Genomic DNA, 18,776 nt, shown 5'->3' on the forward strand with positions numbered 1-18,776 from the left:
TAGGACCTTAAAAGAGGTAATTAAGTGGAACACCTGGGTGGCTCAGTTGGTTAAGTGTCCAACTTCGGCTCAGGTCATGATCTCGCAGTGCATGAGTTCGAGCCCAGTATCCGGCTCTGTGCTGACAGCTCAGAGCCTAAAAGCTGCTTCAGATTCTGTGTCTCCTTCTCTCTCTGCCCCTCCATTAGCGTGCTCTCTCTCTTCCTCTCTCTCTCAAATATAAATATTAAAAAATTTAAAAAAAATAAAGAGGTAATTAAGTTAAAATCAGGCTATTATGGTGCACCCTAATCCAATCTTACTGGTGTCCTTATAAAGAAGAGATCAGGACACGGGGAGAGCCACCAGGGGACACACAGAGAGAAGGGCAAACAAGTCAAGAAGCAGCAACAAAGTGGCCATCTGCAAACCAAGAAGAGAGGCCTCAGAGGAAACCAACCCTGCCAGTACCTTGATCTTGAACTTCCAGCCTCCAGAACTATAAGAAAATGAACTTTTCTTTAAGTCAACCAGTGTATGATATTTTGCTATGGCAGTCCTAACAAACTAATGCAATGGCTCTGAGAGAAAAAAAAAAAAATGATAGAGAGAAAGCAAAAATAACAAAATGTTAATGTTGCTGATTTCATTGTATGATTCTTTCAACTTTTATGTAAGTTTGAAATTTTCCAAAATAAAAAGGCTTATATTAGCATCCCCAAAACTCTGGGTGTTTTTTATCATCACAATAGTCAAATTTTATGTACCTATATAAAATGAACCACCTTACTATCTCATCTGTGAAATGTGACAATTATCACCTGATATTAACAGGTACTAGAAGAAGTCAGTGAGTTAAAGTGTTCTAAACTACTAACACAATACCTGGTAGAGAAAGTACTTAATAAATAGTGGGTATCACTAGTAGTTAATTCAAATTCCAAATGACAGAAGTGATTCAGCTGCAGGCCGGCATCACTGTTTTACATCTATGATTAGTAGTTTAAGAAAATCATCTTAATCCAAACTCAATTATTATAAGTAAACAAATCTACACTGTTGAATCATTTTATATAAATACAACACAGAAAAACAATCACATTCTTGAGGTAAGAAATCACTGAAGGAACAACAAAGAAATTTTGAAACGGAAATGAAAGTTTTTAACTTACTGACTGACTAAATCAGATCCCATCTTAGGGCCATCATCTGCCTCCTCTTCCATATCAGAGTCCATATCATTGTCACCTTATAAATAAAATAAACTATTGAACGCATACTTATAAAATGTCAGAACAATTTAATCATTACACAAAGTGTCATCCAGAAAAATGATGCAAATTAAAGAACTTTGTAACTGATGAGAGGACGTTTTTAATTGCTTACATTTAAAATGAGTTTTTCGGTGCTTTATTAGGTATTTCTAATTGCCTTCCCTTTATCTATTTTATAGATGTATGTGTGTGTGTGTGTATACTTACAGACTATAACCAGATGGATACATCTATTAGCAAAGTTACAAACTCCATTAAACCATTTTAAATTTTTTATTTTATATTTTTTTCAGGTTTTATTTTCAAGTCATTTCTATACCCAACGTGGGGCTCAAGCTCACAACGCTGAGTCATATGCTCTACCAGCTGAGCCAGCCACATCACCCCATTAAACCATTTCACATTTAAAAAAGATGTTATCTCTGGGAATCCAGTGTCTCCATTTTTCTGCTTCTTCTCTTGTAATATTAATGCTAAAATCCTTGTACAGTTCCAAAAGAAAAAAAAAAAGCTTGAAAATCTAAAATTCTACAGCTAATAATGTCACAGAGTCATACTTCAGGCAGACAGATAAATGTAGGTAATCTCCAAGAAATTCTTCCCATTCTGCATCCAGGTCTTATTAGAGCAAAAGCAGTATACAACAGGCAATTAAAAGCCATAAGAACATAAAGCAGAAAATAAGAAATTATTTCAAGAAAAGCTATCTCAATAATTAATAATTTTTTACAGTGTTTTGGGTAAAATCTTTCATTTCATTTTATTATTGTGTACAAACTTATGCTCTTACCTACACAGTTGATTTCAGAAAATGATAACAAAAAGTCTATTCTTGAAATGCTATTCTGATATGTAAACTATATTTCAAAGTACAAACAGAAGTAAAATTACTCAATGATTATCCAATGATTATCATTACTTTAATGAAATTAAATATCCAAGTTAAAAAAAGAATAACCTAGGATTTATGCTAAATATTATATTAACTAATAAGTTACCAGAGTGTAGAAATATGTTCTTACCCTCAAGAATCTTCAAGATTTTTTTTTCAGATAGTAGTTCTAACTGTTCCTGGCACAGCTTTTTAATTTCTTCTATTGAACAGTTCTAAAGAAAATGACATTAAAAGAAATACACTTATGTAATATAGCACCAATGTAAACTGGAAAACAGCAATTACAAAGAAAAAAGTCTGGTTAGCAAAATCTTACATTAAAACAAATTAAAAGCCAGATAAATCTTTTCATTGAGATGAAATCTGAAAAACGGGCCAATTAATATGTAAACGTTATAACTTACAGACACTTGATGAAAATAAAGTCAAGTTTGTTAGGAAAGAACAAACTAAGGAGTAAGTCAGGTACCCAGATGTTTTTAATAACAGCCTATTTGTTAGGTAATTCCTCTAATGATTTAAATACTCAAGTGCTGGTTCTAAACATCTTTGATCCTAAGCCCTATTTCCACAACTCTAAAATTAGAATACCATGAATATATGAAAATATTTCTGAATTTAATGAAATATAAGCTTTTGCCAACCAATATTGTGCACTGTTACACAGCAGAATTATTTCCTAAAGCACCAGAAAGAATCATTATACCTCTAATTTAGTTACTAAAATTGCCTGCATTTAATAGAATTATTTCCAAAAGGTCAATACATTCCTTACCCAAATTTTTATTTATTTATTTTTCATTTTTGTGAGAGAAAGAGAGAGGGCGTGTGCACGGGGTAAGGGCAGAAAGAGTGGAAGAGGATTCAAAAACTGTTCTGTGCCAGCAGCCTGATATGGGGCTTGAACTCAGGAACCTCTCAGGAACTGGGAGATCATGACCTGAACCGAAGTCGGATGCTCACTGACTGAGCCACCCAGGTGCCCCTCTTGGCAAACTTTTCAATATACAAAGCCATTTATAGTTCTCCAAAATCCCTTTTTTTAATCTTTTTGAAGTAGCCTGTTTTAGTTGAAAACATCCAATTATATAATTTACATTAAGTAAAATGACAGCTACAAAAAAGGTATATATTTCTACATTGGGTATAATCCAATAATATATGTAATGAAATACCTTTAACACATCAGGAAGCATCTTCTGTAACTTCTTCTCGCCTATGATACAGAAACACTGCTGAAGCATTTCTTTTTTGTCTGATATGTAGAAACTAACTGGTTTTAGTGACACAGTCAGGTCCAGTCCACCTTCTTCAAGGTCACTGTGCTCTGCCAAGAATAATTCTTTTTCCAAAGTTGGCAGAAGGTATCTGGTATCCTAAAATTAAAAGAGACAATGAACCATTAAATAAAGGAGAATGTATATGATGTCATACATTTATATTTAATAACTACTTCGTTAAATATTTCCAAATTTTTTGCTTGCACAGATTATTTACCTAAAGCCATTAACAAGGACTTTGAATTGTTCAATATTCCTTGATATTACTCTCCAAACTACACTTAACTTGATAAGGTGATATTAAGCGAAGAAATACCACCTTAGGACATATAAAAGGAAATATACTCAACATCAAAAAAAGAAAAAGAAAATATACTCACTATTGAGTGACCTACTATAATTTTAGACTTCTGAAGAATTAGGATATTACTCTCGCAGGCCACTCAACTCAAAATTTTATGTATGCATTGTTATTCTTAAATTCATAAAACAGAATGGCACAGCAGCAAAAATGTTAAAGATCATAAATATTATAAAGTATTACTGCTTATCAGGAGCTATGCTCATTTTAAAAATGCTATGTAATTTAATCATATTCAAAGCAGCCAAGTAATTTAAAACATTTCTGCCAATTTTACCTCTTATCTCCCAAATCTATCAGTTTCTCCAAATCTACTGCCATAATCCTGGTCCAAGGTACCATCATCTTTTGCCTAGATTACCTTAGCAGCTACTAAACTGGGTGCCTTACATCTAATCTGTCTCTCCAATCTGTTTTGTATACTGTTATTAGAATAGATTCTATAAAATGTACATATACTCATCCTCCTTATTTATAACCTTCCAGTGAATTTACACTGATCTTTGGATCACAAAGCCTATCTGGGCCTTCAAATATAACCTGTTCTCCCTTCACCTCACATACGCAGGGCTTTTGTATGTACCGTTCCCACTTGAACGGTCTTTCCTCCCACTCCCCCCTCCCCCATCTTATACTCTTAAAATTAACAAATTCAGATATCAATTCAAAAGGCATTTCTTCAAGAAAATTCTCCCTGACTATATAGTTCAGGTATGTTTATCATTATTTTCTTTTTTTTTAAATTTTTTTTAATGTTTATTTTTGAGACAGAGGGAGACAGAGCACAAGTTGGGGGGAGGGGCAGAGAGAAAGGGAGACAGAATCCGAAGCAGGCTTCAGGCTCTGAGCTGTCAGCACAGAGACCGATGAGGGGCTCGAACCCACAAACCGTGAGATCATGACCTGGGCCGAAGTTGGACGCTTCATCAACTTTGTGAGCCACCCAGGCGCCCCTGTTTATTATATTTTCTAATAGAATTGTTTCAAAGTTGTTTAAAAACACACTAATTTTAAAGACTACTATGATAATTAGACTGAAAAAGTAAAGAACGTTAGCTCGTTTTAATGGCTCACAAAATAATTCAAGTGTTAGTGAGAATGTAGAGAAACTGGAGCTCTCACACACTGCTAGTAGGAATAGAAAGTGGTACAGCTGCTTGGAAAAACAGTCTGGCAGCTCCTCAAAAAGTTACCTTATGACCCAGCAATTCCATTCCTAGATATACATCCGAGAGAAATGTAACCACATGCCTGCACAAAAACTGGTACACAAATGTTCATAGCAGCTTTATTCGTAATAGCCAAAAGGTGGAAACAATCCAAATGTCCATCAAGTGAAAAATGGAAAAACCAATTGTGGAACAGCCATTCACTGAAATATCATTCCATTCATATAAAATGTCCAGAACAGGAAAATCTATAGATCTATAGAGATAGGAAGTAGTGACTGCCCAGCGATGGAATGTGGTAGCGGTGACTATTAGGGATGAAAGCTGAAAGGTTCACATTGGGTTTCTTTTGGGGGTGATGAAAGTATTTTAAAACTGACCACAGTGATGGTTGTACAACTCCATGAATACGCTCAAAACCAGTGAACTGTATACTTGAAAGAGGTGAATTATATGGTATATGAATTATATCTCTATAAACCTGTTACCAACAATAATAGGGAATGCAATGTACAACAGATATAATGGCATTCAGAATTCTGAGGTCTTCTCTACATGCCTAATATATACTGAACTCTTTTTTCCTTCATAAATTAAAACTAGGGTTTAGTTCTGCATGCGAATGTTTACAATATGTAGCTTACTGGCCTCTCATCATGATAAAGAGTATAAAAGATATGGAAACAATTAAGATAAGAATGATGATATCCAAAATTAAATCTACAAGGTGTGGAAAAACTGAATAGATCTATAACTATCAAATAATTGGAGGGAAAAAAAACTAAAAACAAATAAATAAATAAAACCTGCCCCTAAACACTCACCAGACCCACACAGCTGTATGGTCCAATAGTCCAGTTCTGATACATCTTCAAGAAAAAGATATAAACTGGGGCACCTGGGTGGCTTAGTCGGTTGAGCATCTAACTTCAGCTCAGGTCATGATCTCACAGTTCGTGAGATTGAGCCCCACATCAGGTTCGGTGCTATTAGTGCGGAGCCTGCTTTGTATCTTCTGTCCCCACCCTCTCTCTGTCCATTCCCGGCTTGCGCTCTCTCCCTCTCTCAAAAATAAATAAACAGAAAGAAAGAGAGAAAGGAAGGAAGGAAGGAAGGAAGGAAGGAAGGAAGGAAGGAAGGAAAGGGAGAGGGAGAGAGAGAGAGAGAGAGAGAGAAAGAGAAAGAGAGAGAGAGAGAGAGAGAGAGAGAGAGAGAGACAGAGAAACTATTCTGGAACACATCCCCAAAATGCAAAGCTTCCCAAATCAATCCATGAGGCTAATAAAATCTTGATACCAAAAGCAGACAGGATATCTACACAAATAAAAACCATAGGCTGACTTAACTTAGGAACATAAAACACAAAAGAAAGAATATCAAATTCTAGCTGAGTACAATAACCAAACCAAATAGGATCTATTCCAAGACTACAAGACAGTTTAACATGAATTAATTTACCAACTTACCAAAAATTACATTTTCAGATTAAAGGAGGAAAGCTATGTGATTATCTAAACAGAATGCCATAAAAGCATCTAATAACACTTTACAACCCTCAGTGAACTAGGAATTGGAGAAAATCTCCTTAACTTGATGATAAGTATCTTTCACAACCTTTGGCAAATATACTTATGGGTGAACATTAGAAATGTTCCAGAAAAAAAGAAATGTTCCCACTAAAAAAAACAAATGGGAAAGAAAATGCCTACTGTCATTGCTTCTGCTAAACACTACACTAAAAGTCTTACATAATGAAAAAGTACAAACAACAAGATATATTAGTGCTGAAAAAGAATAGACAAAACTCCCTGTTAACACAAATTTTTCTAAGTCATTTGAAACTAATAATAATGTGGCTAAATACAAGAAAATGCATAAAAATAAATGGGTTTCTGTGTTTCCACAACTCCCAATTTAAAGATGTAATGTTTAGGGGCACCTAGTGGCTCAGTTGGTTAAGTGTCTGACTCAGGCTCAGGTCATGATCTCACAGTTCATGGGTTCCAGCCCTGCATCAGGCTCTACGCTGACGATGCAAAGTCTGCTTGGGATTCCCTCTCTCTCCCTCTCTCTGCTCCTTCCACGCTCTCTCGCTCTCTCTCAAAACAATAAACTTAAAAAATAAATAAGGATGTAATGTTTAAAAATATTAAAATAAAGAATAGTTTTAGGACAGGTTGGGAAGGGAATGTGGAAAGATCTTCCTCTTTTTTTTAATGTTTATGTATTTTTGAGAGAAAGAGAGAAAGAGTGCAAGTGGGGGAAGCACAGAGAGAAAGGGTGGGGGGGGTGGACAGTGGCTCTGAAGCAAGTTCTGTGTTGACAGCAAGAGAGCCCAACACGGGGCTCAAACTCACAAACCATGAGCTCAGGACCTGAGCCAAAGTCAGAAGGATATTTAACTTACTGAGCCACTCAGGCGCCCCTGGAAAGATCTTCCTAAACACACAAATTCAGAAGGCAAAGGAAAGTATTAGCCTTGACCACAAAGAAATAAAAAAACTTCAGTTACACCATAGACAAAGTTGTAGTAACTTTTGCAGTATACTTTACACAGAAGATTAGAACCAAGAGTTTATGTAGATTCAGAACTTATCAGTCGAGAGCTGAAAATAACTGGGACACCTGGGTGGCTGAGTCGGTTGAGGGGCCCACTTCAGCTCAGGTCATGATCTCACACTTAATAGGTTCTAGCCCCGTGTGGGGTTCTGTGCCCATGGCTCAGAGCCTGGAGCCTACTTCAAACTCTGTGTCTCCCTCTTTCTGCCTACCCACTGTGATCTCTCTCAAAAATGCATTAAAAAAAAAAAAAAAAAGCTGAAAATAACCAAAAAGAAAAATGGCCCAAGGATATGTATATGCAATTTACATAATAAGGAATCCAATGGTAAATAAAATATTAATATGTTCAATCTCACTATTAATCAAGAGTATATAAAACATGAAACATCAATTTCACCCATTAAGCTGACAAATTTTTCAAAAATGGATATAATGAATATTTGCAGAAATGGGTACTCTTTTGTAATATTTAGACTATATATCAGTAAAGCCTTTTTTGGAAAGCATTTAGTGGTACCTGCCAAAACTTTTTATTGTTTTTGTTTTTAAGTTTATTTATTTTGAGACAGAAAGCCAGTGGGTGGGGTAGGGACAGAGAGAGTCCCCAGCAGGTTCCAGGCTGTCAGCACAGACCCCAACACAGGGTTGGAACCCACAAACAGATCATGACCTGAAAGGAAATCAAGAGTCCAAGGTTTAATGACTGAGCCAACCAGGCGCCCCTCTACCAAATCTTTTTAAATGCATAAAATCTGACCCAGCAATTTGACTTCTTGATTTCTGTGTTGTATGAAGTTTAGGTATTCAGGCTTTTGTCTTATAACCATTTTTTTAAATTTATTTTTAAATAAAGAGCACAAGTGGGGAAGGGGCAGAGAGAGAGCGAGACACAGAATCCAAAGCAGGCTCCAGCCTCTGAGCTGTCAGCACAGAGCCCGATGTGAGGCTGGAACTCACAAACCGCGAGATCGTGACCTGAGCTGAAGTCAGACGCTTAACCGACTGAGCCACCCAGGTGTCCCTGAGCAATTTTTTTTTAAACGGCGATATCTTGATAGATAGCTAAAGTATAAAGAACATGGCTTTTATAATCAGATTTTGGATTCAAATTTAAGTGTTATTAATAAACTATGACTGTGGGTAAAGTTCATAAACCTCTTCGAGCCTCAATTTTCTCATTCTATATTGTGAAGTTAATCATTATCTATTAAAAGGTGAAGATGAAGAGAGAAGTAAAGCGTGACTCTCATGGGCATTGAAGGCTAGCCCTCGACCCATACTTTTCAGACAGATTGTCACAGGAGTGGAAGGGGCCAAACGCAAAGAGCTAGACAATCGGCAAATCAGAAACTTTAAGTTTAAAGACTTGGGAGTATGAGGTTCACCGGTACTTAGGAAAATGAACCTCAAGACCGGGTGGAAGCTCGCGGTCGCAGCGCTGAGCTACAACCAGACCTCCATCCGCCGTCACATCCAGCCTTCCGTCCGTCCGCCTTCCTGGGAGAATGCAGCCGCTCAGACAGCAGCGAAAAGGACGCGCACGCACCTGCTGCAGGGACCCCGAGACGCTGGAAGATGAGTCAGTGCTCCGCCGCTTCCGGCGCTCGCTGCGCTCCACGCTGCTCCCGCCCCAGCAGCTGCCGCCGCTCCCACCGCCGGTGACACTTCCACTGAAGCTGGTGTTCCCACAGCAGGTGACGCTCCCGCAGCCGCTGGTACTCCCGCAGCCGCTGGTGCTTCCACTGCCGCTACTGGCGAGGGCGGGCACCAGGTCCGGTGCCGCGAGCGATGCGGCCGCCTCCTGACCACTTCGTTTACGCCGCTTCTCCCGGGAAGACTTCTTCCCCGTCATGATCCTCCTGCTGCAACCATCCAGGGAAAGCCCGCCGTCTCTGAAGCTACCTAAAGCGCGCTCCGGCGGCTGCGGCGGCGGCGGCGGCGGCGGCGGCTGCGGACTGCCAGCGCGGGCGTCGCAGCTTGTGCGTCACTTCCGGCCTCGTCGCAGAGGCCGGGAGGCGTTTCTGGAAGGCGTGCCGGGACCCACCGAGCTTCCAGGGCGAGCCGTGAAGGTTGGCTTGAGTTTGTTGAAAGACTCGCAGGTTGTCGGGTCACGTTCGGGTTTCCTTGCCTCTGCAAAGGACGGAACGTGGAGCTTTACAAGAGCTCTTTGCCTTATTGAGACCGTCTTTCAAATGTTGTCGTATACAAATACACAGTAAGGTAAAGGTGTAGTTTTTGTTCTCGTTTTTCATTTGTCTTCCAATTTTTATTTATGACACTAAAACGTTAGAAGAATAGAGAACTTAGGGAAGATCTCATCATCATTATCATCAGCGGGGAATCTTTTTTTGAAGTGTATTTTAGGGAATTGTACCTAGGGTCTTGTGCCTCCTTGTTTTTCCCCATTAACAGTAATTGTTAGGCATGTTTCCTTTTCACTTCTAAAACTATTTGGGTCTAGTACTTCGCCGTATTCTTTCTCAATTTATTTACCTGATAATCAAGTGCTGGTGTTTAGGTTGTTGACAGTCTGTTACGTTTTACAATAATGCGGCTCTGAACAGCTTAAGGAAAAAATTTACACGATTTTCCTTATCGTATTTTGTCCCGCCAAAACAATTGATCAGCACCTTATTTTTCTTGTTCTAATAGATTCTTTTGAAGATTAGTCCAACTTAAAATGTCACCCATACACTGAAACCTAAATCTAATATATAATAGAGATTAACTTGCATTTTTTATTTTATTTTAATTCAAGTATAATTGACATACAGTGTTATATTAGTTTCAGGGGTATAATACAATGATTCAACAATTGTATACATTTCCCAATGCTAATTAAGGTAAGTGTACTCTCGGGGCGCCTGAATGGCTGAGTCGGCTAAGCATCCACCCTTGATTTCCACAGAGGTCATGGTCTCACAGTTCATGAGATTGAACCCTGTGTGGGCTTTGAGCTGACAGCATGGAGCCTGCTGGGGATTCTCTTGTTCCTTCTCTCTTTGTCCCTCCCCTGCTCATGCTCCCTCTCGCTCTGTCTCTCAGAATAAATTAACATTAAAGAGATTCTGTTAAAAAAAATAAATAAATAAATGTTCTCTCAATTTCCTTTATTTATTTCATATGCACCCCCACCTACCTCCCCTCTGACAACCACCAGTTTGTTCTCTGGATCTGAGAGTCTGGGTTTTTTGGTGGTTTTTTTTTTTTTTTTTTGAGGGGGGATTGTTTGACTCTTTTTTCTTTGCTCATTTTTTCTTAACTTCCACATATGAGTGAAATCATATGGTATTTGTCTTTCTCTGACTGCCTTATTTTACTTAGCATTATACCCTCTAGATCCATCCATCTTGTTGCATATGGCAAGATCTCCTTCTTACGGCTGAATAATATTCCACTATGTGTGTATGTGTGTGTATATACACTTACCCATTCATCTTTCAATTGGCACTTGGGTTGCTTCCATATCTTGGCTATTGTAAATAATGCTACGGTAAACATATTTATATCTTTTGATTTACAATGTTGACCACCATTGGTTGGAACACTATTTCCTCATTATCAAGTGCTAATAAGGTTAACCATTTATCTACTGAAATCAGTGTGTTGACCTAATAAATGTATGTTAATTATTTATATTGGTGAGATGGGAGAGAGGAACAGGGAAAAATATTACTGGAATATCAGTGTTCCTATCTTTTCTCTCTCCCTCCCTTCCTCAAAAATTGCCTTTTCAGAGTAGGTCTTGGTTTTTGAAGGACAGGAAAACAAGAAGAGTTCAGGAGTGCACAGGATTGGTCAGGAAATCCCAGGCCATGTTTAGAAAGAAACTGAGGTGGGATGCAAGGGTGGCTCAGTCGTTTAAGCTACTGAATCTTGATTTCAGCTCAGGTCATGACCTTGCAGTTTGCAAGTTCAAGCCCCACGCTGACAGTGCTGAGCCTGCTTGGAATTCTCTCTCTGCCCTTCCCCTCAAAAAGAATTTGAGGGGCGCCTGGGTGGCTCCGTCGGTTAAGCGTCCGACTTCGGCTCAGGTCATGATCTCACGGTCCGTGGGTTCGAGCCCCGCGTCGGGCTCTGGGCTGACAGCTCAGAGCCTGGAGCCTGTTTCAGATTCTGTGTCTCCCTCTCTCTGTGACCCTCCCCTGTTCATGCTCTGTCTCTCTCTGTCTCAAAAATAAATAAACATTAAAAAAAAAAAATTAAAAAAAAAAAAGAATTTGAGGCAAGAAATGCGCAAAAGATTTTGCATTTTCGGCAGTGCCTGAGGGCAGCAAATGGAAGATAACTGAAGAGACTTTAGGGAGTATTTCTCAAGATTATATATTTTCTGCATTGAGTGCATGAGGGACAAGTAAAGGATTTGAGTGAGTTTTTGAAAACTGAGTATGTGTCACAGCTGTGTCAGGGTTAGATTTTGTGGGCTGCTGGGGAGGATTTTGGATCTAAACACAAGACAGGTTTTAAAATCAAGATCAAGTAGCTCAGTCGGTTGATGGTCTGACTTTGACTCAGGTCGTCATCTCACTCACGGTTCATAAGTTCCACCTTCACACTGGGCTCTCTGCTGTTACTGCAGGGCCTGCTTCAGATCCTCTCTCTCTCTCTCTCTCTCTCTCTCTCTCTCTCTCTCTCCCCCTCCCTCCTCCTCCTCCTCCACTGCTCTCACTCTCTCCCTCTCAAAAATAAAAATTAAAAAAAAAAATCAGGATCACAAATACATTTTTTAAAAAGTGTCCTCATTTGGCAGGGTTGATTTGTCTCAGCAGGGGCTTTTGGCCACAGAAGAATAAAGATAGGGCCTGAGGCAACACTAACTAAGTGATAGTAATCCTGTATCTTTCACTTGAGTGACAGAAAGCAATTTTAAAAACTTCCCTTTGGGGCACCTGGGTGGCTCAGTTGGCTAAGCAAGTGACTGGCTCAGGTCATGATCTCAGGGCTCCTGAGTTCAAGCCCCACATCTCTCTGCTGTCAACACGGAGCCTGCTACGGTTCCTGACTCTCTCTCTGCCCCTCCCCAGCTCGTGCTTTCTCTGTCTCAAGAATAAACAATAAAACATCAAAAAAAATTAAAAAAAAAAAAAAAAGAAACTTCCCTTTGACCATATCCCCTATCTCTGTCATTCAACAGCTATTTAATAAGTGTCTAAAATTCCAAAGCTGGGGAGATTCCAGCCCTGGGGAAACAGCTGGCTCCACCCCCTGGCCCCACCCTTAGTTTTGCCTTGTAAGTTTAATGCTGAAGTTGAGCATATTATGCTCTTAGGAGTTCCATATTGGCCTCATTAAGTATCTTACCTGAAAGGACTGAAAGTATTATGCTCATAAATAAAAACATATAATAACATAATGTTTGTAACCTTGTTATGGGGTGAATTGTGTCCCCCCAAAATGTATATGTTAACATCCTGACCCCAAATGTATCTATACTTGGAGATAGGGCCTTTTTTTTTTTTAATGTTTTTATTTATTTTTGAGAGAGAGAGAGAGCGTGCACGCAAGCAGGGGAGGGGCAGAGAGAGACACAGAGAATCTGAAGCAGGCTCCAGGCTCTGAGCTGTCAGCACCGTGCTGGAATTGGGGCTCGAACCTACAAACCACAAGATCATGACCTGAGCCAAAGTCAGACGCTTAACTTACTGAGCCACCCAGACGCCCCTGCAATGGGGCCTTTAAGGAAGTAATTAAGGTTAAATGAAGTCCTGAGGGTTGGATCCCTAATCAGATAAAACTGGTGTCCTTATAAAAGGAAGGGATACTAAAGGTTTCTCTCCCCCTGGCCCCCACCTGGTCCCCTTCTATCCTTTCCCCTCTCCCCTCCAAGCCCCACCTCCCTCTTTCTGTGAGCACACAGAGGAGAGGCTAGTGTGAGAAGGGAACAGGCCAGCTACAAACCAGGAAGAGAGATCTCACCAGAAACCAATCCTGCCGACACCTTGATCTTGTACCTGTAGCCTCTGGAACTGAGAGAAAATAAATTTCTATTGTTTAAGCCACCCAGTCCTCGGTGCTTCATTATGGCAGCCTGAGCTGACTGATATAAACCTAAACTGGAGTGTGTCAGCCTGGATAAAGCTAGTTGTTTATTAATTACTAGGTGCAAATTATTCCTTAATAAAGTCAGTTGAAAAGCTTCTTGGTTTTTACCTCATTCTACAGCAACCTGACTATAGTTCCCATATTTCTTTGGCTGGACCAGAAGTCAGGGCACTTCAGCTAGGTGGCTGAGGAACTTACCAATTTGACAGATGAATCCCAGTTTTTGTCCACTCTCCCATATTTTGGTTCTAGAATACAAAGGCATTGTTTTGATCACTGGTGCTAGGGAAAAGTACAAAATAGACAAAACCCATGCCTTCATTAGTGTATATTCTAGTGGGGAGAAACAAACCAAAGGAAATACACAACAGGAAGTGCTTCCATCCTCACTCAATCTGGCATTGTACATTCTTCTTACTCTGCTTAATTTTTTTTCAGTGCTTTTTTTTTAGTTTATTTATTTATTTTGAGAGAGAGCATATGCATGTGAGCAGGGAAGAGGCAGAGAGAGAGAAAGAGAGAGAATCCCAAGCAGGCTGCACACTTGTCACCTCAGAGCCCAACATGGGGCTTGAGCCCATGAACCATGAGGTCATGACCTGAGCCGAGATCAAGAGTCAGACACTTAACCTACTGAGCCACCCCGGGGGGCCCCTTCTTCAGTGCTCTTAACACCGCTATACATGCATTTATTTGTCTGTCTCCTTTCAGTTGAATGTAAGCTCCATGAAAGCAAGGACTTTGTTTTATTCACTTTTGTATGCCCACTACCCAAATACCCTTAATAAAATATTTCCACACACACACACACACACACACACACACACACACACACGCAATTCCCTGCATAGTTGGTTCCTAATACAAATTTATTGAATAAATGAGTGGATGATTGCATAGTTTCAGATGGAGAACCAGATTTATCCAGAATTATATGAACTCATTATATTATGAGAGTAAAAGCACCTCGTGAGATTAATGGCCAGAAACTAGTCTTTAATTAAGGAGGTCAGTAGGAGCTTTGCTGGGAATAGTTCAGTGCTTCCTCATCACAGGGCAGAGAGACAGCTATATGGAGTTAGCTGCTGCTGTGACGCTGACGTCACACAGGCTTTGGAACAATAGGTACAAACAGCTTTCTAACAGAAACCAGATAATTCTGCATAGAGTTTTGCTGTGCAGAGAACAGGGACAGGACTTTGATTCATGGTATGAACATGTCATAGACACATCACAAGGTTGGTTGGCTTAAAGCCAGAGAAAGGCCATTGTCTATTTAGGTTGAATCATATGAAATTGCCTTTTTTGGAGGTCAAAACTGATTGAATGTTGACAGTTTCATATGCTTCAATAGAATATTATAGCGTTTAAGAGACTCAGCACTATGTATTGTTACGGGATTACAGCTCGGCAAACAAATGCAGGCCTGCTTTTCTGTCCTGGAACAAATATATGGGAGGGTGGACAGAGATTGGGATTTATAAGCCATTTTTTTATAGCTGCTCTTCAGCAACTCAGCATTTATCACAGTGATCGGCCTGGCATATATAGGTGTTAATGCTAGGGCCAATCAGTGCTTCTCTGAGTTTTATGTAAAAACACTTAGGTAAGAAATTCAATCTTCCACTTAAATGAACAGTGAATAAATTACCTCATAGGTTCTAGTTGTCACATTCTCTGTCTTATGAAGGATCCTACGTGAATGAGACCAACAAAAGACACGCTGAAACAAGACACAGGGAGTCCTTGATACTGTCATCTTCGTATCAATGAACAAACAATTCTTTTTTCATTAAGCTCATTTGAATTGGTTTCTTTCTCTTGCAACCCAGATTCCTAATGAAAACAACATACAACATGTAAGAAGACCTTTCATGATCTGCACAGCATTTTTCTCTGTAGCTCATATCTTTCCCAGAAATATACCATCCAGGCCTGTTCAACGACCCCACCTCCACACATCTTGTTAAATCTAAAATTCTTTTTAAGTATCACTTCTTGTTTAAAACCGTTCCAAATCACTTCATTTCTTAATCCTGTTAAAATGAAATACTAATACCTTTGTTAGACATTGTCTTTCCTACAGAGCATCCAGAACTCTTGACTGCGGGTATTTGTTCAGTATCTTCTTCAATATACTGTTAGTTCTCATGAACAGAGGCGGTGTCTTATGTATCTTTGTAGTCTGACCACCTAATACAGGGCCTGGCATATACTAAGAATGCAATATTAAATTCTGAACTGAGAAGTTCAGGATCCATACAGAGCTCTTTTCCAAATCACCACCGTGGTAAATTGCATTTAAGGGCACCATTTCTTCACCTCTCCCTGTATTCATGCCCTTTGCCATGTGATTTGGCAGTGTCCTTCCACTACAGGCAAGACATGTAATTCCCTGCCATTGGAGTTGACTATATGACTTACTCTGGCCAAAAGAATGTTAGCAGATGTATAGCAAGCGCAGCATTTAAAAAAAACAAAAAACAGGAGCACCTGGGTGGCTCAGTCAGTTAAGCAACCAACTTCAGCTCAGGTCATGTTCTCATGGCTCATGAGTTCTAGCCAGTATTGGGCTCTGCACTGACAGCACTGAGCCTGTTTTGGAAACTCTGTCTCCCTCTCTCTTTGCCCTTCCCCTGCTTATGCTCTTTCTGTCTCTCAAAAATAAATAAATGTTTCAAAACAAAACAAAACAAAACAAAACAAAACAAGGGCACCTGGCTGGCTCAGTGGGTAGAACATATGACTCTTGATCTCAGGGTCTTGAGCTCAAGCCCCACTTTGGGCATGGAGCCTACTTAAAAAGCAAACAAACAAAAACAACAAAACAAAAGAAACAACCAAAAAATTATAATAATGATGGTTTACTCTTGTGCTTCCACCATTACCATGAAAATGATATACTCAGGTTAGCGCACTGGTCCCAAGAGAAAGATGAGAGACAAAAAGAGCTGAGCTGCCAAGCTAAACTATCCAGTCAAGTCTAGCCTAAAGCAGAGTCCTCAGCCAACCTGCAGACGTGAATGAGTCCAGTCAGATCAGCCAACCCTATACTAAGAAGAACCCAGTAACTTCTTAGCAAAATAAATGCTATTGTTTTTGTTAGTTGTTGAACAGTATTATTGAGGCTATGGTTACCTCATAGGCACACTTTCTAAAGCCCCCTGTCCTGTATTTCTCTGCTAGCCATGAGAAGGGTCTTCAAAACTAGCTTGATATTGCATGAGTCACTATTCAATGCCAGGGCTATAGTGTGGGTAGATACGATTCTTATATTCCAACAGAAACATTTTTATATTTCGTGGTGAGGTTCTGTGGTATTATAGGAAGTTTAAAAGAGGTGTAAGGATATCTGTGTGTTCAGAGTTCCAAACAACTAATTTTACAAAATATCATCAGGATACCCTCTAATGGGCATTTTTTTCACAGTAGCAATAAAATCAAATACTTTTCTTCCCGGTCTAAATGTTCCTTGTATACAGCAGTCACTTTTATTGTTAAAGATGGTGGTAGCCTTATATTATCTTACCAAGCAATGCTTGGTAAGTACTCATTAGGTTGCAGACATTTTACATATTTTATTCTATTTTATGAAATCCTAATGTAACTTTGATTAACCTGGGGCTGAGATCAAGCAACTTAACTCCATAGCAAGTGGAAATGTCATTGAAATGTATGCCTTTAAACCCCAAAACCAGTATTTTTTCACTATATTACACTGCATCTCTGGTCGCTTTTACTACTGAAAAATTTAAATGACATAAAAATAAGCAAACATTTCTTGAATTTATTAGTTCCTTTGAAAACACACGAATGAAAGAAATGTGATTTAGAGTTTGTTTCAGGCGACTTTCAGCTCTGTGTATCAAACATATAAGCAAGTACCAAACACCATAGTTGCTATTATGATAAAGTGAAGTGCCTAGCACAAATTGATATTTCTCTTCATCTTGATATCCAGCTTTGTCAACATCATTTATTAAATAAACTTATTAAATTTATTAAATATTACTCTCTTCTCCATTGTTTTCTTGCTAGTGACTTGTTACAGAAAGATTTACTTGACTCTTTTGAGTTTCTTCACTTGTAAAAGTAAAATTACTAACAGTAATTTCCCCATAGGGATGATGAGGATAAACTTAGAACTAGTATAAAGTAATTGCTTAATGCACACTGGGGTGCCTGGGTGGCTCAGTCAGTTAAGCGTCCGACTCTTGATTTTGGCTCAGGTCAGGATCTCAGTTTCATGAGTTGGAGCCCCACGTCAGGCTCTGTGCTGACAGTGTGGAGCCTGCTTGGGATCCTCTCTGTCTTTCTGTCTCTGTCCCTCCCCGCTCACGCTCTCTCTGTCTCTGTCAAAAAAAAAAAAAAAAAAAGTTAATTCATGCTATCTAGTCTACTTAAATTTCTCTGTTTTTTTGCAATGTTACTTAACTGGTTTGCTTTAAATTCAGTTACAATCTATCCTGTAAGTATTACTAGATCATATGCCTTTAAATCTGATGAAAGTATTATTGCCATTTGTGCGTTTTTACTTTTCTGATTTATTATAATGTGTCCAAGAGCCCCAAGGTCAAGCTTTAAGTCCCAGGACCTCATCATATAAGGCTTAGGACCAGTATCAGCCTACCTGCTTTACAGAAGGGCGTTAGTCAGCTCTCTATTTTATTTTTAAAAATTTTTTAATGTTTATTTATTTTGGGGGTGTGGGGAGAGTGAATGGGGGAGGGGCAGAGAGAGAGGGAGACACAGGCTGCAGGCTCTGGGCTGTCAGCACAGAGCCCAACTCAGGGCTTGAACTCACAAACCTTGAGATCATGACCTGAGCCGAAGTTGGGCGCTTAACCAACTGGGCCACCCAGGCACCCCAGCTCTCTCCTCTTTAAAACTTCCATTACTCACTGTATTCTCAAGACCCTTTTCCTCCATGAGAGGCACCAAAGTGGTTTACTTGTTGCCGTCAAAGTCAAGATCCTGTCTTAGTACCTCCAGAAAACAAGTACCCTAATTTTAAACATTAAACAAGTAAAAACATGATAATCACTTAAAAAAATAAAATATAGGGGGTGCCTGGGTGGCTCAGTCGGTTAAGTGCCGACTTCAGCCCAGGTTATGATCTTGCTGTTCGTGATTCAAGCCCTGCATCAGGCTCTGTGCTGAAGCTCAGAGCCTGGAGCTTGCTTCAGATTCTGTATCCCTCTGTCTCTGCCCACC

At 39.4% G+C, this 18,776-nt stretch overlaps 1 protein-coding gene across 2 annotated transcripts in view; it reads right to left on the reverse strand.

Moving 5' to 3' along the window:
• Positions 1 to 9,468, reverse strand: part of CAAP1 (caspase activity and apoptosis inhibitor 1) — a 52,965-nt gene extending 43,497 nt beyond the window's left edge. The window contains exons 1-4 of one of the 2 annotated variants that reach the window (XM_042912507.1): positions 9,067 to 9,468; positions 3,324 to 3,524; positions 2,276 to 2,360; positions 1,152 to 1,227 (exon numbers count right to left, since the gene is read on the reverse strand). In XM_042912507.1, the coding sequence (XP_042768441.1) occupies positions 1,152 to 1,227; positions 2,276 to 2,360; positions 3,324 to 3,524; positions 9,067 to 9,372 (668 nt within the window). In that variant the 5' untranslated portion in view covers positions 9,373 to 9,468. Of the gene's footprint in view, positions 1 to 1,151; positions 1,228 to 2,275; positions 2,361 to 3,323; positions 3,525 to 8,905; positions 8,944 to 9,066 lie in introns of those variants that run through there. The other variant, XM_042912509.1, reaches the window with a different exon arrangement.
• Between the last annotated feature and the right edge of the window lie 9,308 nt (positions 9,469 to 18,776).

The sequence above is a fragment of the Panthera leo genome, chromosome D4 (assembly GCF_018350215.1).
Source record: "Panthera leo isolate Ple1 chromosome D4, P.leo_Ple1_pat1.1, whole genome shotgun sequence".
NCBI classification, from domain to species: Eukaryota; Metazoa; Chordata; class Mammalia; order Carnivora; family Felidae; genus Panthera; species Panthera leo.